This window comes from Girardinichthys multiradiatus, chromosome 19, assembly GCF_021462225.1.
Source record: "Girardinichthys multiradiatus isolate DD_20200921_A chromosome 19, DD_fGirMul_XY1, whole genome shotgun sequence".
Lineage (NCBI taxonomy): Eukaryota > Metazoa > Chordata > Actinopteri > Cyprinodontiformes > Goodeidae > Girardinichthys > Girardinichthys multiradiatus.
In genome coordinates, this window is record NC_061811.1 from 15,174,242 (window position 1) to 15,202,139 (window position 27,898).

Consider the following 27,898-nt stretch of genomic DNA (forward strand, 5'->3'; position numbering starts at 1 on the left):
AATTTAACATTTATTTTAAAAAAAATGTAAGCTCCTATGTATTATTTTAATTAAATGATGTTTTGATTCATTGTATTAAGCCCGGTAATGCCTTACTTTCTTCGTCTTTAGTTTGTTTGGTTATGTCAAACCAAATTAAGTCTTTGTCTTATTCTGAAAGGGTTAACCGGATGTTGCAGCTCAGTAATGCGGCTGCTTTGACATCCAAGTGAGTAAAAAGCACAGGGGCCGCGGTCACTGGAAAGCGGCAGGCAGCTGTCCGCATTCCACGGAAAGGGGTCTGTCCTGCCAAGCAGAGCCCAAACCATCAGGGGTCAACATCTCGTCTGTTGTCTGGAAGAGGAAGATAAATGCCTGCAAAGCGCTCCGCCATGTAAAAGTCTAAAGAAGAAGCGATTTTCCAACTGAGGGCTGTATTTAAGGAATAAAACGAGGTATGGCATCTTATTCAGTGTGTGATCTATAATGGGGTAACATATTATTATTATTATTTAATCTTTCTTATTTACGGGCTGTCCCGTTATATCTAGTGTTATGTGGAAATGTCGCAAACTGCAAACAAAGATGCGCTATTTCTAACAATGTGCCAGCGCTGAATGCAGACTGCTTCTGGACAAGATGCAACAGTCCTGTCGATCCATCTAGGAGGTAATAAGCGACTAAACTGTGGCGGGCTATATTTACCTATAGGCAGGATGAAGGGAGGGAGGCTGTGGTGACAAAATAAACAAGATTGTGCAAAATCCACGCTGAGGAATGTTGTTTTAATGCTGTTTCTGAATAACATCTGTGGTAACACATGACTTTGGATGTCCCATCAGCTGCTAAAACATCTCCAAGGAGTCAGGAAAAGGAAAAGGGGAGAAAGGAAACTAAAACAATGCATTGTGTTTTATTTTAACACAAAAAATGTGATAGACTAAAACCTGTCACTCCCTTTAACAACATAGAAGGTAGGAGAGGACTTAGATTAGCACCAGATGTTTTCTCTGGCATTTTTGAGCTCCACTAATTGTTTATATTCAGTCTGAGGATTATATAGAAGTTTAAAGCATAGTTTTTATGACAAATCTTTTTCACCCAGTCTTGCATGTCATGTCAGCGCAGATAAAACAAATAGCTGCAACCACTGCTTCTTATATTATTGTTTCTGTTTAAATCTATGAGTTTCTTTGATTAGTCTAGCTGAAAAACGAGGAACCCATAAAAAACTCAGCATATGCTTTGGCAGAAATAAAACCATGGAGATGTTTCTGCACATTCACAAGTGTTGATGCCGCCACAGTGGCGGTGGGCTGCTGTGTGGGCGCTGGAAGCCTAGGATCTGTGAGGAGGCATGTCTTGTGTGCAGTGAATCAGCCTGCTATTAGCAGTACATGTGGGAGCTCTGGCAGACAAGGTCGACAAATTAAAGTGCCAATATCTACCTGAGGAGAACATTAAATGCTGTGTCTGTTTGCTTAACAGTTTGGTACGTTACAAGACATTTGTTTCGCTTATTCAATTTAAAAATCAAAAAGATTAATTGCACACAGAGTGATATATTTTAAGTGTTTATTTGGGTTAATGTTGATGATTATGGCTTATGAAACAAATAGTTATCGGAAAATTGAAATATTACAAAAATCCGTTTAAAATGGTATGTTATGGCCATGTTATGGCCTACACAATAATGTTGAAGACAGTTATCTGGCATTAATACCCTCCATAGGCAGGTTAAGTTGCAAAAGGCATTGCTAAAGTGGCTGGCTGTTCAAAGAATGCTGCATTAAGCATATTACTTGAAAGTTGAGTGGAAGGATAACGTGTAGCAGCAAGAAAGTGCAGGGATAAACTGCTTCTGACTTAACTGTTGTCCACCGCAAAAGGTTATTGCTATAGAAGCTGGCTGTTCAAAGTGTTGGATGGGTGCGAGGACTTGTTATCACTCATGTAAAAACTTTGTGCTGCAAGGCACCTGCACTCTCCTCTGGATCATGCTCTGGTAAGCAGCTCTCCCTGTGTGCAGTCCTCCGTGTGTGTGTGGGATTCACCAAAGGCCCATGAGAACCGGCCTCTTCTCAGCCTCACACACACACACACAGTCTGTACTGTCTGTTGAACTGTGTTTGGACCACAGCATATAAATAAAAAGATAGGGTGTCAAAACTTTGTAGTCTGCACTGCAAAGTGAGCTACCCTTGCTGCAAGTAAAACTGACTGTATTGTTCTTGCCTCTGAGTTGACTTAATAATACCTAATTGCATTCATGCATATTAATGGCGAGTTAAGTGGAAGGAAAGAGTGTGGTAGAAAAAGGTTTACAAGTAACAGACTTGAGAAGACTGAGAAGAAAAATTTATTTAAGTTCCAGAGTCTTAAGGGGCCCAGAGTCCAAGCTGCTTGAGGTCTAGTGTAAAGTCTTCTTTGCCAGTAAGGATTTGGGGAGCCATGTCATCTGCTGGTGTTGGTCCACTGTGTTTTCTCAAGTCTGAATTCACCACAGCAAACTGGTCTTTTTATTTTTTTATTTACCTTTTATTTAACCAGGCAGGACAGATTGAACATTTTTTTGCAAAAAACTACTACCTGATAAAATGTAGGGCCTTTTCAGCGGGAGTACTACAAGGGACTATAACAGCAAACCAAATTTAACAACAAAAACAGTATTAACCCTAAGTTTAGTAATCACGTTACCAAGGACATTTAGAAAGACTTGACTGAACGAATTATTCTACAACGAATAATCAGGTCTGCAAAGAGAATAATCAGGGCTGACCTTCCCTCCATCCAGGACTTATACAGGTCTAGGGTCAGAAAAAGAGCTCCTAAAATCTCTGCAGACCCCACACACCCTGCACATAAACTGTTTAGAGTTTTACCTTCAGGCCGCCGCTACAGAGCACTGTTCACTAAAACCAGCCGCCACAGAGACAGTTTCTTCCCCCAGGCTGTTTCTCTGATGAAAATTTAATAGAGTACCAAACAACAGCATACTGAAGTTGCAAATGCACCTTTGTGTATATGTATATTTAGGGACATAAAGATATATGCATAAATATATTTAAAAACCTAGAGAGCAAAGTGTACCGGAGTCAAATTCCTTGTTTGTATGTACGAACATCGCAATAAAGCTGATTCTGATTCTGATTCTGAACAGATATGCAGTCAACTAAAATCACCTAAATGTCAGCAGTCAAGAAAGACAACCCCATGGAGAAAACACAGAGTAATGCCAAGAGAAAGATTACAGCGACACCAGTCTAAATATGCAGATGAGCTGAAGCCCACTATTAAAACAACCTGGATCTCAACAGCTCAGACCCAATGGCTGGTTGCCAACTTTGCCAAACTGCTTTGATGTAGGAATTCATGCAAAACGAGCCCTGATCAAAAATTATGTTTATACTGTATAGTACATTGACAGACATAGGTTGACATTTCTGTGTTAAAAATCTTTTTGTTGATCTTTAGTCGGCTATTTATATTTTCTAAGAAACTGAATTTTTGTTTTTTATCTATAAGCCATATTCATCCAAATTAACTAATGTTGCCCCCTGTGTGTAATTAATCTATATAACACACGAGTTTTACTTTTTGAACTGAATTACTGAAATAAATGAACTTTTAATGAACTTCCACTGTATTGATCTGCACTTGAATGAATTAGAATCCTTGTGAAGAAAAAGCATTTCACAAAAAAGGGAACTTCTACTGCCATGCTGACATGTTTGTCAAGTGCCAAGTTTCCTATCCGGGGAAAGTCCTTTCCTTCCCTTTGAGAAGCATGCTGGGAAGTTCAGCTCAAAGTTCACACCCCAGCCTGTCTGAAGTGTTTATAACAGAAGCAGCCTGTTTAACAAAACTCTCCAAACTGTTAAAATTCCCCTAATTTCAGTCATCAGCTTGCAACTTCTGCTCCTCAGCTCCTAATGAACAGAAAAACGTGACGAACTGAAACTGAAAGTGGGAAAAGGATCACAGAGCATAACTCCTTTTAGTGTGAATGGTGCAGGGAGCATTCCATGCTTTTTTGTGTGTGAGAGATGAACACAGCTCTTTGAAGGGTATTCAGAAGGCCTTTTGTGAACAACCATTGTCTGTCTGCTTGCTGCCACGGTAACACTCTTCACAGTGGCAGCAGGACTAAAATGCTGCAGTCAGAATTGACAAATGTCTCACCAGAAAATGTGAGAAAATAATTCCCAATTTTTACCTTAACACCACGCAGTGACTTAAAATCTGATGTCGCTTTTTTTCACAATTCCTCTCTCTCTGCTAAACACTTTCAGAAAAGAGACTCATCCAAGCAATTTGCAAGCTGCTTGTAACTAGTTTAAAAGCAGCTCTGGGAAAGACAATAGACCAGTTCAGGATGGTTCTTAGCATAACCTGTCATTGAGCACTGTGGTTTTTTTTTTTCCATGTTTATAACTTAGTGCCACGTCTGTATATGTGATGAATGCCAAATGTGAAATCATCAGCAGACCGTATTCAACCACAACTACTTAATATTAAAACGAACACTTCTTAGAGACACAGAAAACAAATCTAAAAAATTTAGGGTTTAAACAGTTATTTTCAAATTTTGTTTTGGAAAGATTTTCTTTCTTAGCTTGAATTCGATTGTGGGAATATGCTTTTATAGTAGTTCTGGCCAGGGTGGTTATTAAAAATAAGGGATTTTGCTCTGAGGTTTTGCCAGAAAAGACCAACTAAGCAGTTCATTAATGTCAGCATCAGCTACTGTATGTTTTTCAGAATCAGCTTTATTGCCAAGTTCGTACATACGCACAAGGAATTTGACTCCGGTACACTTTGCTCTTTGGTTTTGTTTTTGCATTACAGAATATACATATTTACAATGTACAATATACACATATATAATAAAAAGGTGCATTTGCAACATCTGTATGCTGTTGTTCTGTACTCTATTGAATGTTCAACAGAGAAACAGCCTGGGGGAAGAAACTGTCTCTGTGGCGGCTGGTTTTAGTAAACAGTGCTCTGTAGCGGCAGCCTGAAGGTAAAACTCTGAACAGTTTATGTGCAGGTTGTGTGGGGTCTGCAGAGATTTTAGCAGCTCTTTTCCTGACCCTTGACCTGTATAAGTCCTGGATGGAGGGAACGTCAGCCCTGATTATTCTCTCTGCAGTCCTGATTATTCGTTGCAGTCTGGACCTGTCCTGTTTTGTGGATGAGCCAGACCACACTGAGATGGATGAAGACAGGACAGACTGAATGATGGCAGTATAGAAGATAACCAGCAGCTCCTGTGGAAGGTTGAACTTCTTGAGTTGCCTCAGGAAGTACAGTCTTTGCTGGGCCTTCTTTCGAACAGTGTCTATGTGTGAAGACCATCCCAGGTCCTCAGAGATGGTGGTTCCTAAGAACCTGAAGTGGTCCACGGCTGATACAGTGTTGTTGAGGATGGTGAGGGGGGTGTATTGGGGTGGTGTTCTCCAAAAGTCCACCACCATTTCCACAGTCTTGAGTGGGTTGAGTTCCAGGTAGTTCTGACTGCACCAGTGTACCAGCTGTTTCTGAACGGTTTTGTCTATGCATTGGTTTTCATGGGTGTGCAATATGCATGTCAATGTTTTTCTTGCATCACTTGAGCTGAAAATCCAACAATGTACAGTGTTGGTTGTTATTTGTCCTGTTAATCTCATTGACACATTGACATGTTACTAAAAGGCCATTGAATTTCCAAAAACCTAAGCTAATGATGAAGCAATTTTACTCATTATACTATAAACAGAGATGCATCTAAAACATTTGGACTATCATAGAAAGTTCATTTATTTTGTAATTCCATTTAAAAGGTGAATCATTATGTAGGTACATGATACTACATTTTGATGGATGGCTTACAATGGCTTACACGAAATAAAAAACCCAGAATACTGTTTCTCAGATAATTTGAATATTGTATATGATCAATAGAGAACATTTTTGTTACAGAAATGCTATGTCAAGGTCATGCTATAGCCTACACAATCATGGGGAAGACCTTACTTTTGACAGCCGACCACAACAAGGAGGGTAAGCCACAAAAGGTCATTGCTAAAGAAACTGGCTATTGAAAAAGTGCTGTACCCAAGCATATTAATGGAAAGTTGAGTAGAAGGAAAAAGTGCAGTACAAAGCGAGATGAGTGACACTACATCCAACAATGCGAATAATATATAGATTTTGGCCGTCTGAAAGGTATGTCGATGTACTCTACAATATGTGGGCTCAGTACTTGTTCAGGGTTCCTTATGCATCATTTACTCAGTCAATACATTGTGGCATGCAGGTAATCAGCATGTGGCAATGTTTTAATAGCAGGTTTCATTTCTGGATCTGTAGTTTCACATCTTCCTCTATTTCTACCACACCTTTTGCTTTCACTTAACATCCCATTGATATGCTTAGATATAGCACTATTAACAGCTTTTTAGTAGAGATCTATTGTAGATACCCTCCTCCTGCCAAAGGATGTCAACGACTGTCTGGTGGACAGCTTTCAAGTCAGCAACAGGTTAGCCATGCTGCTTGTGCACCTTTTTTTGCCACATTATTTCCTTCCACTAAACGTATCAATATATGCTTGGATACAGCCCTCCATCAATGTATTGATGGAGTCAATTATGCCAGATTGCTTAGCAATGACTTTTTGTGCCCTTTTATGGCTCTGGAAGGTGTCATTAAACTGTCTGCAGATAACTCTTAAGTCTGCATCTTCCTCATGATTATGCAGGCCATAACGTAACATTTATGTCTTAGACAATGAATGGGAATAAATAATATAGCACTTTATAGTTTCATTTTGATTTGCATAGTGAAATAAATTTACTTTTCCATTATACTAAAATTTATTGAGGACCAATTGTAATTATACATTTGAATAAATAATCCCTCGCCCTCATTGCATGATCTGTAGTAACATCTTTAAAAAATGGCGCAGGTCGACACTTCATGTACTCACTAAGGCTGGTTTGTTTGCGGGGATTTCCAACCTATTCTTATGGCAGAAAATGTTTGGATTTTCCTTCAGATGACTCATCCCTCAGGGTTATATTTGTTCTCTTTGGAAAAACAGAGCAATCCCCGTTTATAGCTCTTCTCAATGATCCGGAAGGTGTTCCCAGCCATGGCTTCCAGGAGGCCTTCGGTCTCCACTCAGTGTGAACAGGAAAGTTCCTCTTAACTGCCAGGTCCTTCTTACATTACAGAAAATAAAATGCCTAAAGAGAGATTATTGTTTGTTTTTAACCTTTGATACTTTGCATTGTGTTTCATTGAGTTTGTTAATCATACGAAAGAAAAATAACACATGTACTCATCTTTGTTAAAATGTTGATGAGATGGTTTGATTTTTGTCCTTCTTTCTCCTTTAGATTATTTATTATTCCTATTTTCTCATAAACTATTAAAAGTGACAGAAGTTTTGTTCCAGAGGGACCAAACTATTACATGCAGCTGTCTGGATGTAAACTTGCGCTGTCTGACAGAGTTGCGCTCACTGTGAGATTAGGCTGGAATGTTTGGCAGGGCTTCTGTTGACTGGCCTGCTGACATATCTTTTGCTCATCCACAATGTGCAGACTTGTCATTTCCCATTCTTTATTCCTTCCGATAAGGCCGCCTGTCAGCCTGCTTCCTCTAGTTTAGATAGCAGTGACTGCACTGTATATGTAGCAGCTAGAATTATTGGATATCAGTCACTGACAGGCACTGTCAGCAGTCTAAAATAGGGTGTTATCATTTCTAAAGAATATTTAAAGCAAAAAGTGGATTTTCATCTTATTTTACTGACAAAACCTTTAATGCTTTTTATCACTGTCCCCTGTAGGTCTACCAAGCACCATGTCAGGGATATCAGACGGGAAAAAGAAGTGGGCAGCAGTCAGGGACCGCCTGGGCTCCTCTCAGGACTCCGACACGCAGCAGGAGGCCAACCTGGAGAGCGCCGATCCTGAGCTGTGCATCAGATTGCTGCAGGTCCCCACTGTGGTAAACTACTCGGGGCTGAAGCGTCGCCTGGAAGGCAGCGACCAGACATGGATGGTCCAGTTTCTGGAGCTGAGCGGCTTGGATCTGCTCCTGGAAGCCCTGGACCGGCTCTCGGGCCGTGGGTGCTCCCGCATCGCGGATGCCTTATTGCAGCTCACGTGCGTCAGCTGTGTCCGAGCGGTAATGAACTCATCAGCAGGGATCCACTTCATCATAGAAAACGAGGGATACATTCGGAAGCTCTCGCAAGGTTGGTTCAACAACCACTTTTTTACTACATTATCTAATATTTGATGAGTTGGTCATAACCCACATGATGAAGGGATTCTCTGTGACTCATCCTGCTGAGAGGAATTTTCCTGTCATGCATTCAGTTGTGAATACACACACACTGCCTTGCACAACTGTTCATACCTCTTGAACCTTTCCTCATTTTGTCACATTACAACCAGAAACATACCTGTTTTACTGGGTTTTTATATGATACACCAACACAACGTATTGCCTGATTGTGAGATAGAAGGGAAAAAAAATGCATGGTTTTCTAGATCTTTTACAACTATCCATCTATCCATTGTCTTCCACTTATCTGAAATTAGGTAGTGAGGGCAGCAGGTTCAGGGGAGAACCCCAGACATCCCTTTTCCTAGTGACATCCTCCAGCACAGTGTAGGGGATCCCAAGGCATTGCCAGGCCAGTGGTTCTACTTCGAGCTCACCCAAGTTGAAGGAACTCCTCGCCTTATCTCTAAGGCTGAGTCCAGCCACCCTCCAGGGGAAGCTAATTTCTGCCATTATATCCGAGATTTTGTGTTTTTGACCATGATCCATATGTCATGAACCTAGGTGAGGATTGGAGCTTAGAGGGGCAGTTAAATCGAGCTCTTTATTGACCACAACAGATGGGCGTAGTGCCTGCATCACTGCAGACGAAGCCCCAATCCATCTGTCCATTTCCTGTTCCATCCTATCTTAACTCGTGAGCAAGACACCCTGACACAACTAAATATCTGGAAGATTTTTTTTGCATTTGTATTGACCAACTTTGGACATCCAGTTCTGGAATTCTACAAATTTCAATTTTTACCCAGTCTCTTCAAAAAACTCAAGCTCAGTTAGATTAAACAGAGATTGGTTTTAAACCATTCTATTGTAGCTTAGACTGTATCTTTGAGGTCTTTGTCCACATTCAGAAGGTGAACGTCCAGCCCATTCTCAAGTCTTTTGCATCCTCTACAAGGTTTTCTTAAAGAAATGCCCTGGATTTTGCTCCAACCATCTTCCCTTTAACTCTGACTAACTTCTCTGTCCTTGCTGAAGAAAAGCATCCCACAGCATAATGCTGCCACCACCACGTGTGGCACACTCCACAAAGGACCTCGTCCAATTTTCTTTCAAGAATGGGTTTCTTCCTACCACTTCTCCATAATGGGCAGATTTGTGGAGTGCATCTTGAATAACTGCTCTATCTCCCCCCCTGAGCTGTGGATCTCTGCAGTTCCCCCAGAGTTACCACGGGCCTCTTGGCTCCTTCTCTAATTAATGCCCTCCTTGCCCACCTTTTTCAGTTAAGGTGGACAGCCATGTCTTGCTAGGTTTGCAGTTGTGCCAAACTCTGAACAAAGCTCCATGAGATGTTCAAAGCTTGAACTGTTGTTTTATAACCTAGCCCTGCTTTAATCTTTATCCATGACCTGTCTTCTGTGTTCCTTGGTCTTCATGAGGCTGTTTGTTTACTAATGTTATGTAGCAACCCACTAAGGCCTTCACAGAACAGCTGTATTTGTATGCTGACAAAAGTAAACATAAATTGACTTGATTTACTAATGAGGTGTCTTCTGAAAGCAATTAGTTAAACTCGATTTTATGTCAGTGTATCAGAACAAAAGAGGGCGTATATAAATGCACGCTACATTTTTTAGTTGTCTATCTATTTCCTTCCAATATATTGAAATATGAGTTGCAAAACACTATAAAGCATTGCTTCAGGACATTCCTATAGCACTGTGAATATTGAATTTTATTTGTTTTTATCTATAGCAAAATGCCACATAGTCGAGCCACTGAAGCCAAAGTTCAGCTTGAATAATCTCAAAGATAGCGAGACAGAGCATCCTGCTTGATTTAGTCTCGAATTGGACTAAAGGGGCAGAAAAAATTGATTTAAGAAATGTAAAATGTGAGGACTTTAATACATATTACAATATTCCACAGCCTTGGACACTTCAAACATCATGGTGAAAAAGCAGGTGTTTGAGCTCCTCGCAGCCCTCAGCATCTTCTCTGCAGAAGGTCACCGTTTGGCTCTGGATGCTCTGGATCATTACAAGGCAAGCAGATAAATATTAAGAAATACATTTGCCACATGTTCACCTCCTTTAGAGCTCACATTAAATGACTGGTGCAATTAAAGTGTTTCTCACCAACTCTGATTTCCCCTCTTCAGGGCTTGAAGACACGGCAGTATCGCTTCAGCGTCATCATGAACGAGCTGCAGGCCACAGATAACGTCCCTTACATGGTCACGCTCCTCAGCGTCATCAACGCCCTCATCTTTGGCACGGATGACCTGAGACACAGAGATAAAATGAGAAAGGAGTTTATTGGTAAGTCTTCCATTTATGAGCAAGGTGATTTATCGGTCAACAGCAGGTGGATACAGAAGGTCAGAAAACATTAGCTTTTTAACTCATTTCTTTGTCACTGGGTCTTAGCTAAGAATAGGTCCAATGGCCTAATTTTCACATGAAACGCCTGAGAATGAAGTGTTTGCAACATTGTGTTTTCACAAGTTTAGCAGCACAGCTAGTGACTGAGAAACTATCAGCATTCTTGGATGGATCAAACTAAATTAAGATTTTAATCATATCTCTGAGACTATGTGCCATCTGGAAAGTTGAGCCTTAAGAAACATACAATCCCACCCGTAAATAAGCGTGGCTGCAGCCAACAAAACATCTCAGCTCCCGCCACCTTAAAGCAATTAGCCCTCTGATTGAGCCCTCCTATTTTCAGATTACTCACCTGGGACCTCCTGACATTAACCCTGAACTAAAATCCCTATGTGTTGAAGGATTTTTAAGATAAACATTGCCAAACGTTAACTGTATGTTGTGATATTTGAAGCTGTTTTTTTTATTGTTTATTATTTCGCAGGCCTCCGGTTGCTTGACATTCTGCCCAAATTAAGGTAAGCCTGCTGTGGATGATTCATGTCTTTCTCTGTTAACAAAGTTCCTGCAGTTTAGTTTATTAAAATGGTTAGCAGACTGGGGGTGCTAGTTGGTCTGCTTGTAATGGTACACAGAACAATAAAGGTATGATTATTTGCAGGATAAATATGAACAAATGAAGAGCAGTCTATAGAGACACTAAGCACCAGCAGCCAAGAACACTGTTCAAACACATTCAATATCAAAACTGAGTCCCTGCAGTATGACCAGGTATAGAAACTATGGAACAAAGTTTATTTCAGGATATGTCTGGAAAACAAGAGTGTGGGAAATATTTGTTCTCAGACTTTATTTCTTATCCCACTGTCTACAAGTTGGATTTGTCTGTCCATTTGCCCACCATCCATCCTTTCATCATTTTTTTTTTTTTTTTTTTTTAAACTTGTTCTGTCCCTCATTTGTTTTTGGTAGGAAACCTTCAACCTTTTTACTTGGATTTCTAAATGTAAGGGGAAGCTTTCTGCACATTCAACTTTTGTACATTTCAACTTAAAACTGAGAAATTCTTTATTTTAAAATAAACAAACTGCATCCTTCAGTTAATCATACAGTGTCAATGGAGAATGTTAGTTTTGATTTTAAAACAACGCAACAAAACCTTTTATATAGTGCTTTTTTATAATTTTTTTTTTCCTTTGAGGATGTCAGTATTGTGGTACTTGTTTAAACTAAGTATAATAAATGGTTTTTTGGAGCTTTTAAACCATAAAAATCCTGCAAACAAAACAATGCTTCGAGCTTTAATTTTTAGCTTTAGATTAGGAACGAAAGGATTAATTCGAGTTTGATTTTAAACTGAATTCACGCTGTAACATTATTTGGTGTCCAGGGAACAAGAGGACGAAGACTTGATTATTCAATGTGAGGCTTTCGAGGAGGCAATGGCTGAGGATGAGGAAGAGCAGCTGCGGCTTTACGGAGGCATTGATATGAGTAATCACCAGGAGGTTTTCACTGCACTCTTCAACAAGGTGAGAGCAGCAACGGGTTGAAATTAGCCAGTTAAGTAGAAAATGAATAAGTACATGCTTCTGTTTCCTTCAAAACAGTGTAGAACAGGGGTCGACAATCCTTCAGCCAGCTATTTTTGGACCTCAATCCTGCAGAATGAAAACTTTTCTTTTAGAGCCATACAACTGACATTAACGGCCACATTTGTTGGCAATCCAGGCATCTGGCAATTTCTTTATTTTTTTCCCCAAGTGAATAAATTTACTCAAAATAAGTTTGATTTTTAAAGTTAAAAGGTTATTTTCTATTTCAATGCGAGATTATACTACTGCATTAAAATACATTGTTTTTAAGACTTTTCTACAAGTTTACCAGAGATGCCAATAAGTGTTGCAGGCAGTGTATCTTGATGGGGTGGGGAACACACCGCATAAAGTTTGTAAATATATATATGCCATAAAAAATGTTGTCTTACAGTGAACAACAATCCAAGATTTATTTTACTTTAATGTTAAGATTTTAACAAATGTATTTCTATCATTTTTATATCAAGATAAGAACATTTTTGCTATTTTTGCAATATCTAGATGACTGGGTAAACTTGTGATAATGAGATATTGACTTCAGGGGTAAAATTATTATATATTTTTTCTAAGTTCATAAAGTGGATATAAAAATCCATCAGTATCTCCATGTTTTGGCCCAGTGGAACCTTCCTTGTGTTTTTTGCAGAACCTTCTGGTGACACAAAGACTGTGGGGATGGTGTGCCACATACAAACCAAATTATTTATACTGAACTGGCTATTAAATATTAAACTATTATTCTGAGAGAAAAAAAAGTTCATTGCAGTTTTTCTCTACAGCCCTAAAAGGAGAAATTAATCAAAAAAGGACAAAATTTTGCCAGAAACAACAGAGAGAACATGGAGATACTGAAGAACTAAAGTGTTTTGTGAACATTTTTTTTTAAACTCTGAACTTAAAAGACAAATAAGACAAATTTTTTCCTTAAATAATTTCCATTTAGCAAGGAAATTAATTTTGCTGTGTAGAGAAAATGAGGAAATAATCTGTTATTAGACCATCTCAAAATATTCCTGGGGGCAGTGATATTTTACGACAAAATAAAATGCAAAAATTTTGCAAAGGAAACAAAAATGCATTCTTTTATAGAACAAGACTGACTTTGTCCTTTCCATATTTATAGAAAAAAAATGAATAGCCTCGATCATTTAAAAAAAAATAAAGCACCTAATTTACAGCTAAAGGATTTGGAGATTTAATGCAGATATGGGATAAGACATGCAGAAGAACAGCTAAAACCAGCATTCATCATTTAGAACGTTGCTCCTTTCGGTATCACTTTATTAAAGATCACAGGTTGCAGATGTATTGAGGATTTTCTTCCAAGCCTAACAAATTTTTGTGTGCAGGTGAGCAGCTCTCCAGCCTCCCTCCAGCTGCTCTCCATCCTGCAGACCATGCTGTTGCTCGGGCCGAGCCGAACCGATATCTGGCTGGCTCTGGAGTCCATCAACAATAGAGCCATACTCCTCGCCCAGGACTGTGAGTCAGCACTGCAACAGCAACAATGCATTCACTAAGGACAACTCAGAAGAGCCTAATAGCATGATTAATGTGTGAAGGCGAGCATTTATCCAGGAAGATGGATTAAAGAGAGGCTGAAAGCTTCGTCGTAGTGTGAGAAATCCTTTTAAATGTTAGTCATGACTGTTTTTGTGGGTTTGTGCTCCAGCTCAGATGGAGTCCTGTGAGAAGATCATGCAGCGGCTGATGTTTTTCAAGGGGAGGAGCTGTGAAGGGCATGATGAAGCGGACGGACTTGTACTGAAAGTGGACAAGGCTGTGCAGACCGGTCTGGATCAGGAGGACAGAGACAAGCCAGACACGAATGCAACGTCCACTCAGAAGCCTCTGTGTGTCTCTCCTCCCCCGCCTCCACCACCACCACCTCCCCCGCCACCACCACCGCTACCTGGAGGGCTGGGTGGACCTTCTCCTCCTCCACCACCACCTCCTCCAATGCTTGGAATGCCTCCACCACCCCCACCACTACCTTGTGGTCCGGGCATGCCTCCCCCTCCACCACCATTACCTGGAATGGGTGGTGGTCCACCACCACCTCCTCCATTACCTGGGATGCCTCCTCCTCCACCACCTCCTCCTGGCATGATAGGGCCTCAGAGCAGCCAGATCTTGGGGTCCAGTACACTAGCAAAGCCAAGCAGATGTCCCACTCTAAAGATGAAGAAGCTCAACTGGCAGAAGCTTCGCTCTGTCACAGGTAAGTGGTCATTGCATTATTCTGGATCTCAAGATGAAGTTGAAACCAGGTGTTTAATGGTAAAGGTGAACATTTTCAAAAATATTAACACACCTTAAACATGCAAAATGCTTGAAAGGATTTTTCTTTGATGCATATCAACCACCTAAGGGTTGTTGCAAACATGCTGTATCCCCCTTTCAGGCCAACGTATTCCCTAATGGCCGTGGCCTCTTTCACATGGATAAATCTCCTTGATACAAGGTAAAAATGTTGCCTGTATGGTTTGAGGAGCACCACAAAAAGTTTATATTTTGATTTGGCTTAGATCTCGATCCCTTTGAGCATCTGTGGGATGTGCTGGGCAAACTAGTCAGATCCATGGAGTCCTCACTTCACAATGTAGAGGACTTAAAAGATCTTACAGACGCCACAGCACGCCTTCAGGGATCTAGTGGAGTCTATGCCTCAACTGGTTAGGCACTGTCTTGGCAGCAAAAAGGGGAACCTACATACTATTAGTCAGGCAGTCATAAGGTCATGCTTGATTAGTGTATCTTTACATTGTTACATCATGCCTGCAACCTCAGGGAAAAGGCCAAAAAGATTTGCATTTCCTCTTTTGTAATGCTTTCTCACTTTCAACTTTGGCTTGGGAGTTTCTACCTTTTAGGTGTCCCCTGCACAGGTAAAATGCAGCTCGGAATGGGTTTGTCTTTCTCTTTAGGATACACTATCATTGTTTTGCAATGCGAAATCCTTAATTCTGATTACTTGGCTTTACGGAGACTTCAGTGTGTTCACTGTAGTTTTGTGGTTCCAATAGGTCAGTAGGTTTCAGGGCAGCTAGTCAAGTGTTCTTTAAGGCCTTTGTACAATAAACAAAATGATTATTAGACATTTGATTGATGATGATTTGGTATCTGTGCTCCAAACTGATAACATCAATTAAAGATTATTCTAAATAAATGGTTTCTTCAAGAATCCTTGTTTAGTTTACCGAAAGGCAGCAGTTCACGTACCATAGTTAGGAGACTAAATGAAGCCTAATGATTTTAAATCAGGTTCTCTTTCTTTCTCCTTCCATGAGAGCAGATGGTCAGTCCATGTGGGCGTCGGTTCAGAAAGAACCGCCTCCTCATGAGCCAAACTATGGCAGCATCGAGGAGCTCTTCTGTCTGCCGGTGACCGAGCCCAAAGACAAGGGAGCCACTGCTCCTGTGAAGAAGGAACCTAAGGAGGTGAATACTTAAACAACTAATTTCAGACAAAAGGCAATATATCAGCAACGATGAAAAAAACAATGATCTTTGTTCCTTATGTTCTGTAGATAACCTTCATTGATCCAAAGAAAAACTTAAACATGAACATATTCCTGAAGCAGTTCAAATGGTGAGATTTTATTCTCAATGTTTTAAAAGCTTAATGTGCGTCAGGCTTTATTTCTGTCCTAAGCAGCTCTCTTGTTATGTATGCTCAGTACAAACGAGGAGTTCGTAGCCATGATCCAAAATGGAGACCGAAGCAGGTTTGATGTAGAGGTGCTGAAACAGCTCATGAAGCTCCTACCAGAGAAGCATGAGGTTTGTAGCGCTTTTTACTCAAATAGTCTTGGCACACCTAACTCATTACCTATTTTTGAAGTTTTATTGCTTTTGTATTTTTGCCGTAGATTGAGAATTTGAAGTCCTTCCAAGGAGAAAAAGACAAGCTGGCGAATGTTGATCGCTTTTACACCTCCCTGCTTAATATACCGTGGTAAATTTTTACTTTATTTCTGGCTTCACTGTCCATTTTCAGCATCCCTCAGCTCAATGTCACACATTCTGTTCAGTTGCATACATGCGCATCTTCATAAATAAGATCATCGAAAGGTTTTAGCTCAGCACTCCAATTCAAACAGTGAATCTGGTATACATTTATTGTATGTAGGGATATCAGGTGTTCATTTTAATGATTGTGGTTCAAAGCTAATGAAAAATTCTGTTTCTCTGAATTAGAATACTCCATAAGACCCCCAAAAAAGGATGCTTTTTTTAACACAAATGTTGCCCAAATGTCGATGTACTGCACAGTATAGGCACTAGGTACTTGGTCAGGGCTCCTTTTGCATAAATTACTGCATCAGTGGAGCCTGGCGTGGAGGTGAGCAGCCTGTGACTCCACTGAGGTGAGTTGTCGCCTCTGATGTCTGGTCTTCCGCTTGACAATTTCCCATAGATAATTTACTAGGCTTTGGTCAGGTGAGTTGTACTGACTTTGAATTTGAGAAAACCCAGTTGAACAACACCAGGATATGACATGACTCCCCAAATCATCACTGAAAGTGAGAATTTCACACTGGACCTCAATCAATTTGGATTCTGTACATCTCCAATCTGAAAGTAGGACTGGGCCACTGAGCAATAGTCCAACCATTTTTCTCTCTGGCATAGGTAAGAGGCTTTTGACATAGACTGGTTAAGGAGTGGCTTAGCTCATGTCTGATGGAATCCCATGTAATGGATATATCCATTTGGTGAGGTTCTAACACTGACTTCAGTTGCAGTCCATGCCTTGTGAATCTACTGGTGAATAGGCTTTTCATCACTATCGTCTCAAGGCTGCAGTTATACCTGTTGCTTGCGCACCTTTTCCCTACCACACTTTTTCCTTCTACTCAACTTTCCATTAATATACCTGATTGCACCTCTGTGAAATCTGGCAGCTTCTTTATCGGTGACTTTTTTTTGGCTTATCCTCTTTGTGGAGCATATCTCTGTCTGCTGGAGAGGTGTCAAGCAGTTATCTACAGGTCCTTCTCAAAATATTAGCATATTGTGATAAAGTTCATTATTTTCCATAATGTAATGATGAAAATTTAACATTCATATATTTTAGATTCATTGCACACTAACCGGAATATTTCAGGTCTTTTATTGTCTTAATACGGATGATTTTGGCATACAGCTCATGAAAACCCAAAATTCCTATCTCACAAAATTAGCATATCATTAAAAGGGTCTCTAAACGAGCTATGAACCTAATCATCTGAATCAACGAGTTAACTCTAAACACCTGCAAAAGATTCCTGAGGCCTTTAAAACTCCCAGCCTGGTTCATCACTCAAAACCCCAATCATGGGTAAGACTGCCGACCTGACTGCTGTCCAGAAGGCCACTATTGACACCCTCAAGCAAGAGGGTAAGACACAGAAAGAAATTTCTGAACGAATAGGCTGTTCCCAGAGTGCTGTATCAAGGCACCTCAGTGGGAAGTCTGTGGGAAGGAAAAAGTGTGGCAGAAAACGCTGCACAACGAGAAGAGGTGACCGGACCTTGAGGAAGATTGTGGAGAAGGGCCGATTCCAGACCTTGGGGGACCTGTGGAAGCAGTGGACTGAGTCTGGAGTAGAAACATCCAGAGCCACCGTGCACAGGCGTGTGCAGGAAATGGGCTACAGGTGCCGCATTCCCCAGGTCAAGCCACTTTTGAACCAGAAACAGCAGCAGGAGCGCCTGACCTGGGCTACAGAAAAGCAGCACTGGACTGTTGCTCAGTGGTCCAAAGTACTTTTTTCGGATGAAATCAAATTCTGCATGTCATTCGGAAATCAAGGTGCCAGAGTCTGGAGGAAGACTGGGGAGAAGGAAATGCCAAAATGCCAGAAGTCCAGTGTCAAGTACCCACAGTCAGTGATGGTCTGGGGTGCCGTGTCAGCTGCTGGTGTTGGTCCACTGTGTTTTATCAAGGGCAGGGTCAATGCAGCTAGCTATCAGGAGATTTTGGAGCACTTCATGCTTCCATCTGCTGAAAAGCTTTATGGAGATGAAGATTTCATTTTTCAGCACGACCTGGCACCTGCTCACAGTGCCAAAACCACTGGTAAATGGTTTACTGACCATGGTATCACTGCTCAATTGGCCTGCCAACTCTCCTGACCTGAACCCCATAGAGAATCTGTGGGATATTGTGAAGAGAACGTTGAGAGACTCAAGACCCAACACTCTGGATGAGCTAAAGGCCGCTATCGAAGCATCCTGGGCCTCCATAAGACCTCAGCAGTGCCACAGGCTGATTGCCTCCATGCCACGCCGCATTGAAGCAGTCATTTCTGCAAAAGGATTCCCGACCAAGTATTGAGTGCATAACTGTACATGATTATTTGAAGGTTGACGTTTTTTGTATTAAAAACACTTTTCTTTTATTGGTCGGATGAAATATGCTAATTTTGTGAGATAGGAATTTTGGGTTTTCATGAGCTGTATGCCAAAATCATCCGTATTAAGACAATAAAAAACCTGAAATATTTCAGTTAGTGTGCAATGAATCTAAAATATGTGAATGTTAAATTTTCATCATTACATTATGGAAAATAATGAACTTTATCACAATATGCTAATATTTTGAGAAGGACCTTGTGGATTGTGTTGGCTGGTGGTGTCCAAACTTTGTCGCATGGGTCAAAATCATCAACACAAAGTACTTGTGGGCCAAAAAACACGTTTTTAAAAGCTAAAACTATAAAATGGATATTGTGAATTTCATTTCCTGTTCAACACTAAACTAAGCATGCAATATTTTTAATTAAATAAGGTAGCTGGATTTTTTTTTTTTTTTTCTTTTGTGCGAACAGAATGTGTAAATCTTTGTGGATCCAAAATGTAAGCATTTTGGGTGTTTGTCTTACTAAAAGGCATCATTTTGCAAAATCCCTCTGGGCTCAACTGGAAAAAAACTGAGTCTATTGTCGGCAATATAAACAGGATTTGGGGCACTGTTTCTTTGAAAATGCTTGCTTTATTTAACTGAGTTTAGTAAAATAATGCATATTTGGGTGGAAAAATGCAGCTTTTGAGTAAAAGTCATTGGATAGTTATTCTTTGATATTATAGAGAAGGCCAAAAGTAGACATGCTTTTTTTTCCCCATTATAAGAAGATTTTAATTGGTCTGTAATCATTTTGCCCCAGTTAAAAATAAAGTCTGCATCAACTTGTGCTGGTGAGCCAAAGTTGTATCATTCTTCAATTGCAGTCAGGGACTGTTGGAAGAATTAGTCCAGGGATGGCAAATGGCCCCCAAGCCACACTTTGAACACCCCTGATGTAGGCCATAATGCTTATTAAAAATCTTTTTTTTATTTTTTTATTGCACTTATGTAATCAAATTGTCAGAGACACAGAATTTTGTTTTCATCAATTGAAAGGCAAACAAAATTTATGTAATTCTATACAGGAGTTTCCCCTTCTTCAATTCAGATACTGAAATGGATAATCTTTTTGATAATGGCCTAAATTATTTAGATGCACCTTGTACTTTTTTGCATATTTTCCTGTTCATATCCTCAGTTATCAGCTCAGAATTGAATGCATGTTGCTGTGTGAGGAGACTTCATCACTGCTGGAGATGCTCAAGCCTAAAGTGAAGCTGGTAGAGGAAGCCTGCCAGTGTAAGTAAACCATCTGTCCACATTCATTAGTTGAAATGTGCCCTAAGTGCTTAAATGAACTGTATGTAACACTTTTTTTCAGCTCTCAAGATGAGCACACTGTTACCCAGTTTCTGCAGACTCATTCTGGATGTTGGAAATTTTCTCAACTATGTAACAACCCCTCCTCTCTTATACATTTACTTGAGCTGATATTTAGCCTTGTGTGCGTTTTTCATTGCTGATCTGCTTTCAGGGAAGTCACACAGGGAACGCTGAGGGTTTTAAGATCAGCTCTCTGCTGAAGTTAACGGAAACAAAGGCCAACAAGAGCCGCATCACACTGCTTCATCACATCCTGGAGGTATACAGACTAACTGTTGTCCAGACTTATTTCCCCCTCAATCAGTCATGAACATGTTTAATTACCCACTTTGTGTCTTGTTTTCCAAAGGAAGCAGAGGCGAACCACCAGGAGCTGCTGGCTCTGCCGAATGACATAGAGATATGTCAGAAAGCAGCAGGGTAAAGAAATATAATAAAGGGCATAAATCATTTTTATGACTTTTTTTCTTGTCATGCTTGTAGTTGTACTCAATTTAATGACTATACTAAAAAGAAATGAACACTAAGAACAAGGCTGATGAAAATGCAGCTGAAAGTTGCAGAAGAGTTAGTCCTAACCCTTTGGGATGAAGACCTTGGGCATCAGTGCAGAATATGATGGTTACTGAAGACACAAAATCTGATTATGGTTCAGGTTTGCAACTTGAATTTGAGCTCTTAAAATTAAGATTTGAAGCAGTTTATCCAGTGAGGAGGAAGAAGTCAAGAGAAATGTTGAGAGCAGGGCTTGAGGATCTAACAAGCCAGAGCACTACAAAGGAATTTAAAAGCACTCTGTTGCAAACCCAGTCTGCCTGTAATTCACCACATTAAGCAATGACAGCTTGTGACAAGATGTTATATGAAACTCTAGATTTCTGGCAGCATACAGATCAACACTGTTTCTGCTCCAGTTCGGACGAGCATTATTATTCCGTGCTCAAGACATGCTCCAACATGGTACTCTAAACAATTGTCACCAAAATAGCCAGGTTTATGTTGGTGAGCCCTTCATTTGTATTGCATTCTCAATGTTCTCCACATAATCATTATTTTCCTTTTTGAGTGTTTAACTGCACTAATGTAATGTAGCTCTTAAATTATTTGTTGAGCCACTCAAATTCTATAAGCCCACCTGCAGCTGTGTCCCCACAACATACTATTGCTTGGCCCTCAATAGTCACTTTAAGCTAATGCAACACAAATGGTTAATGGAAGGGAAGGTAAAATGCTGATTGTCGGGCCAAAGCTGCCGTGAAATGCTGTACTCCAGTCTCAGACACTGAGAAAAATTAGCTGTTTGCTGAAGCTAACGATTGTGGATGAACATGCAGGGGTCATTTGGCAGGAGCAGTTATTGATTTAACTGAATTTGCAGACATTGGACGTTTTGTAGTGATGGAGCACAAAACGTAATAACTTCAAACATCAGCTTGGGCCTTAATGGTCTGGCTGCTGACTCACTGCTAGAGCTTTCAGTCCTGACAGTGGCAAAACCTGTGTTGCTCCTTCCCTTAAATCCAATAATCCTAGAAAAAAAATCCCCTCCACCTATTACACTCTCAGACCTCATTCATGTTTCCTGCAAAGACTGTTTGTACCAAGAGTGTTTACACAATCTTTTTTTCTTGTGTTGCCATTTATTGGCTGCACATCAACTTGACAAATACCCTGTAAAAAGTCTTTATGATTTGATTAAGAAAACACTTTCTCTCTTACAAGTACATGTAGTCCAGCAGACACTGTGAATCCAGATGGCACAACATCATCTATATATAGTACTTACTTCCTGTTGTAGAGCGTGACTACAAAGGCTTTTTTTCCCTAAACTGTTTTCAAAATTATTTATCTGCTTTGGAAAAAATGGAAAGACCACATAGAATTTATTTTGTATCTTCAATATTTAGATTTTGTGGCTCTAAAGTATGATGCATACCCTTTTAATACCCATTCATGCTCGTAATTGTTCCTTAGAATTGTAAGAGATGTAACGAAAAACTTTCTTTCTTCCTAGGGTCAATTTGGACTCTATGCAGTCAGAAACTGGTGCTTTGCTAAAGCAGCTTAATGACTCTGCCAAGAAAGTGTCCAACTCTGTGGACGAGGTGAAAGAGCAATACGCAGAAATCCTTGAGGTAAGAGGTCCGAAGCAAAAATGGTGAACTCCTTTTTCTTATTTTCAAAGCAGCTGGATCCCATTATAAAAGGTTGACTTGTTTTTCCTGTAGGAAAACCTAAAGGTGTGTCAAGGTTTAAGTGAACGATTCACAGAGATCGAGAAGAAGAGGAGTGATCTGGCTGTCTACTTGTGCGAAGATGTGAGTCAGCTGTCGCTCGAGGATCTCTTCGGAACCATCAGAACGTTCAGAGAGCTTTTTATGAAGGCACTGAAGGTGAGGGAGAAACCTTCGAAGTTAATCTCCTGTATTTAGGATAAATCAGATTTGGGCTTTGAACGCATTTTCTGTGTTTTGAGTCTGTGTGACACTGAACTGTTGAGGCTGACTTGCATGTGTGGGAGTTCAGTTTGGAATATATGTATCAGTTGACTCAAGGTTGAATGAAGGCTGTTATTGTTTCTGCCTAAATGATACAAAGACAAATTGCAGTGTATATTTGGTACTTGTCAGTGATGGTGACATTCTTTCTTCCATGATGAAAGGAAAACAAAATGAGGAAAGAACAAGCTGCCAAGGCTGAGAAGAGAAAGAAGCAGCTGGCAGAAGAAGAATCCAAGAGACAGAAGGGAGAGAATGGAAAAATAAGTAAGTTCTGTTCTGGAAATCTAAAATGTTGACCCAAAAAATGTCTTCTTTTTTTTTAAGATCAAGTTTGAAAACAAAAATGGAATTATTACTTCAGGGGAAAATGGAGTTAATACTCTGGTTTTTATGATGAGTTGATGTTTGAGGCATGGACAGCAATAAAAATCAATGTTCATTGTTCATCTTTTGTGTTCATTGCCTTTTAATTCTCCATTCATTCCAAATCATACATTTTTAGTTGAGTTGAACTCCAGTCTACCTTTTCCTAAAGAAAAGGTAGACTGCATTCCCATTGTAAAGAAATATTTCCTCACCAGACTCACTTTGGATTGATGATGTGAGAAAGTGTCTAAAATCTTATTTCCACCTGTGCATTTACTGTAGAGGTAATGACCACCATGTGCCCTGCTTCATTACCTAACATGCAACCCAAACCATCATTGAATGTGGAAATGTGCTTGTTGTCTTCACTGGGATGGCACCAAGCAAATGTCCAGCACCATCTCCTTTTTACTTAAAATTTACTTTAAAAGATTTCTTAAAATTCAATGTATTGATTTCTGTTTCAGCCCATTTGTCCCTCATTTGTGTTTCGCATTTTTTATTTCTAAGGAAGATTTCTTTGACTCTCTGTCATTGTCCTGTTCCACCTTGATGTTTCACTTTTACAACCTTTCCTTTGTTTAAAATTGCTCCAAAATCTAAATCCAACAGACTGGGATCAATCAACATCAGCTGCTATGCTTTGTGTTTGATATTCTTGGAGGTTTGTAATCCATCCTATTGCTCGTACTGAAATCTCTCTTGTTGGGGCCTATTTTATGTCAGGTGTACAACTCTTGTTATTTAACTGCAGACTTATTTGAATAATTAGTTATGTAGCTAGTCATTTTAGAAAAGCAACTTACAGGACATTCTGGAAACATTTCCCTAATCTTGTGGTTCCTCATTCTTCTCTTTACTTGATCTTAAAAGATGTCCAATATATTACAAAAACGTATTTAGAATTGTTTTTGAGTCATGCTTTTTAGCATGACTCAAAAACATGCTTATAATATAGGATTACTCATGAGGAGTAATCCTATATTTTACACCACGGGTTGTGCTTATGTGTTGCTCATATGTTAATGTTCTTGATGTCCTTATTTGTTGCAGTAAAGAAAGGCATCATACCACAAAACGATGGCTGCATCATTGACCATCTCTTGGCGGACATCAGGAAAGGTTTCAGCCTGAGAAAGACCCGGCCAAGGTGCGATTCGGAAAGCCTCTCCTCTAGTGAAATGCGTAGAGATACCTGCCCACCTGGTAAGGACAAGAGATGGTGCTCTCCATCCTCAGCTCCTTGCTCCAACCCCGAACGCCTTAACTGCAAACAACCAACCTGTCTCAGATTTTCTGTGCTTCTCTGCCCAGCCTCCCCCACCATCTGCTTAAGCCAGCGTTGTTGCAGCTGCTTTGTGACGCTACTGTAGTTTCTTTACTTGATTAGCTTTTTTGTCATGGCTGCTGTGTCCACAGTAATTTAGCTAATATGCACCGCTCAGAAGCTTACATGCTCTCATCAGCACGGATGTCTGTTTTTAATCCATGGGTTTGATTAAGCGTTTGAACCAATCTTTATTTGAAATGGTTATACAACAATTAACTTCATTGAATTTAAACAACTGTTTAAAGTTTGAATTTGTTGTGGATTTCCCCAAATTCACATGGGGTCTAAATTATACATGCAGGTTCATATATTTACGTACACTTACTGTAGTATTTAGATAAATGTTCTTTACCAATATCCAAGGAACCTACATACGTTTTGTAGCCATCATCAAGCTTCTATGTGACCACTCTTTATCACAAATGGTAGAGCTCATTTTAATTGTGTGGTTTCCTGCGTGGTTAATAGGTTTTTGATTACGGCCAAGGCCAGGGCCTTTCCAGAAGCTTATTGCTGGCCTGCTTTATCCACGCTAAAACCAGTTTTGATGTGTGTTTGGGGTCTTTGTCTTGTTGGAACACCTAGTTTTAGTTGAGTTTGAATCGGGTAGTTGTTGATTTTGAAGTGAAATTAATCATTTGTAGTTGGCCCTTGTCCTTCATTATTTCACCCAAATTCACTGACAGCTAAACAGAACAGCGTAATCCTGCCCCCACCATGCTTGACTTTTGGAACAGTGTTGTTGGGGTTGAAAGCCTCACCTTGACTCCTCCAAATATTCTTCCTGCCAGATAGCTCAGCCTTTGTTTTAACTAACCATAACTCGTTACTCTGGAAGTTATTTGGCTTGTTAATGTCATGAACTGCAGATTTGTGTCACCCTTAAAGGTGTTTATTTTAGAGCAGGGTCTTTTTTCTTGCTCTGTACCCACTGTGCTTTTAAAACTCTCTTCACGGTGAACAGTGACACTGGAACACCAGTATCTTCCAGTTTATGATGAGCTTGAGCTTTGGTAGTTCCAAAGATTCTCTTGAATATCCTAACCTTTTCCTTTCATCTAAGGTTGACAGTTTGGGTCAGATGGTTGACACTTGGACACTGTTTGGTGTTCCATCTGGACAATGATCCCAATTACACTTGGTTGAAAGAAAAATTGTTTAAATGCCTAATTAAGAGCCCAAACCTAATGACATTTATGCAACCTTCTGACTAGCACTGTGTATCACCAACAGTACAACCTGCATCTCTCCTTCAGATTCAAGTGTGAAGCCTGCAGACGAAGGAGCCGCCACCGCCGCTCCCACCAAACCTCAGGCAGAGGATCACCAGCGCTTCAAAGGCGAAGTGAACGGCCTCATCGGCCCATCAGAAGAGAGTGCCAAAGTTCCTCTGCTCAGTGCAGCCCAAAATGGGACAGTAGTGCCTCCCAACCCACCCCCAGGAGAGCCAGCCATAGCGACGCAGACTCCTCCGGAAAGGCCAGCATCGCTGCAGGATGGTCAAGACCAAGAGAAACCTGCGGCCTCGGAGCTAGACACGAAACCACCTCAAGCTGAAGTTCAACCAAGTCTTCATTCAAACAGCTTTTCTTTAGATTCAACAGAGACTAGCATCCTCAGTCCGTCATCCCTCTCTGATTCAGACCTGCTTGAGGCTGTGCTGGACAGCGGATCAAGTCTGGTTCCTGAGGTCTCAGATGAGTCAGGCATTAATAAAAGCATCGATATCCAAGAAGGTTCATCTATTACAGATACTAATGGGAAATGTGGTGAAATCACAAAGGAAGATCACAAATTAAGCAATTTGTCAGAAGCAATGGGACAAGAAGTAGGTGAAGAAAAGGAATACTTAACTGTGAGAACATGCGGGGAGGATGAAGTTTGGAGTAAAAAACACTCTGATCTTAAAATAAGTGTGGTCACACTCGATGAAGGCATCAGTGGGTGCGATATTCCAGATGGGCAGGAGCCAGAGGATTTGCCGTCGGTTTCTGACGTGTCCACCTCTCTTACACCTGAACCAAAGAAGCAGTTGAAGCTCTTTAAAAGAAGCAAAAAGAGGAGTAATCAAGGTAATCCATCCATTCACTTCAATAAAGGTCACATTTGGAATACTAGTCTCTCAATGTTTCTTAAAAGGGAGGTCATCTTTTGTGTTGCCTTTATTTCAGTTGGCATTTTATATAATATATTTTAGTGAATTTTAATTTACATTTCTGCATGAGCTCATGCATTTTAAGGAAAAGTACAAATGCAAATATGAATTAAATACTGAATGGATTTAACTCTTTGGTCAGTCTGTTTTGAATCCTGTTTTTCGTTCTTTGACTCTTTGACACACAAGGTAACAGTGGGAAAAGTGGGAAAGGACACACTAAACATAAATCAGGCTGTGTGTTGCAGTGAGGTAGGTCAAACCTTAACCCGGTGCCAGACTGTAATCAGGATTACCCTAACGAACTAAATCATCATCAGAGCTCTGTGCCAGTAACACGTCATCTGTCGGTCAAACTGGATCCTGGGTTTTTTTTTTTTTTCATCTGTCTGTGTCGTCTGACCTTTTTTTTTTTTAATGCTTGCTCTCTCTTTAACACTCTTCAAACTCAGTGGTTGGTCATGCTGAAATCTTTGCTCAGGGTGATTCTAATGCCAATCAAAGCTGGTGGAAGCAAAAACCTCCCCCCTCAACTACCATGCACAGCAATTAATCCAGTTCTGATCTCGGTCGGCCTTGCAGTGTGAAAGTTGCTGTTATGCATTGTCGACTGAGTTTCGCCATAAAATGTCACTTGTGTCCTCTGTCCATATTTAACTGTCCATTCTCTGAATCTGCTAATGGGACTGTCTACCAACAGTCTTTGTGCTTTCTATAAACTTTGCTATGTGCTCTGAATTCAATAAAAACTAATGTAAATGCATTGAAATATTTCGTAACTTAAAATGAAAAAACTTTATCATATTTTTCTAAATGTTCCATTTATAATAAATCTGTAAATTATATTTTTTAAATATATTAAAGTATTTAAAAAAAATTATATATCTTCTCGGTATTCATTTCAGTATTTGTTTCCCTTCAGGTGATTCCAGAAAGAGGAAATCGAGAGGAAAAAGAAAGTGTTAATTGCACGCTGGAGGAACGGTTTTATTTATTGATTTAAAACGGGAATATTAATTATATGAACTCTCTGAAGACGTTGGAGAAGTCTGTCTTCTACAAAAGTTCCCCTAACCAAGAAGAGTTAAAACATCCAGGGCTCTGATTTTCACAGCATGGATGTTAAAGCGTCACTTTATGTAAATTAAAGCTTGTTTATGTGAATGCAGAGCTGTTCTAAAACATATATGTGAATGTGCTTTATATGTTTCTATGTTTGTATATTTTGTAATAATTAGTGAAATGTGTTTGCTATGAGTTCCATTTACCCTGCAGCACCCAACGAGAAGATAATGTTGGTGAAAGATGTCTATTTTATCCCTTAAAAAAGCTGGTTTTGTCTTAAATTCTTTATACATTTCAACAACTGTAAAAGAACAAATAATTGAATGTAACTTTTAATGTTAAATATATTTTAATAAAATTTACTGTACTGTTTCTTTCTTTCCCAACGTGTCTCCCCTAGCCCTCTAATAATAAAAGCTGCCATGAAATACAGTACTGGCCACATTTATTGGCACATACGGTAGAGATGCGTAAAACGCCTTCAAATAAATTCGTCTCGAGTTGCAGTTTTGTCTGA

At 40.0% G+C, this 27,898-nt stretch overlaps 2 protein-coding genes and 1 long non-coding RNA gene across 3 annotated transcripts; 2 read left to right on the forward strand and 1 right to left on the reverse strand.

Annotated features, from left to right (window-relative positions):
* Positions 1-530: 530 nt before the first annotated feature.
* inf2 (inverted formin 2) lies at positions 531-11,174 on the forward strand. The gene is made up of 5 exons (XM_047346009.1): positions 531-648; positions 7,820-8,230; positions 10,195-10,310; positions 10,427-10,586; positions 11,137-11,174. Exons 1-5 carry the CDS (start codon positions 597-599, stop codon positions 11,172-11,174), a joined length of 777 nt encoding a protein of 258 aa, XP_047201965.1. The 5' UTR covers positions 531-596.
* Positions 10,154-10,545, reverse strand: LOC124855883. The gene is made up of 2 exons (XR_007035176.1): positions 10,404-10,545; positions 10,154-10,295 (listed from the first exon to the last, which is right to left on the reverse strand). It is a non-coding gene; the product is annotated as an uncharacterized LOC124855883 (long non-coding RNA).
* LOC124855881 (inverted formin-2-like) lies at positions 10,978-27,753 on the forward strand. The gene is made up of 19 exons (XM_047346007.1): positions 10,978-11,170; positions 12,043-12,184; positions 13,600-13,732; positions 13,923-14,471; positions 15,546-15,691; positions 15,781-15,842; positions 15,931-16,033; positions 16,123-16,208; positions 19,780-19,880; positions 19,963-20,033; positions 20,116-20,223; positions 20,314-20,384; positions 21,979-22,099; positions 22,193-22,357; positions 22,627-22,729; positions 23,885-24,037; positions 25,418-26,233; positions 26,506-26,568; positions 27,239-27,753. The coding sequence occupies exons 2-18, from the start codon at positions 12,095-12,097 to the stop codon at positions 26,565-26,567; spliced, it is 2,940 nt and encodes a 979-aa protein (XP_047201963.1). The 5' UTR covers positions 10,978-11,170; positions 12,043-12,094; the 3' UTR covers position 26,568; positions 27,239-27,753.
* Positions 27,754-27,898: the final 145 nt, after the last annotated feature.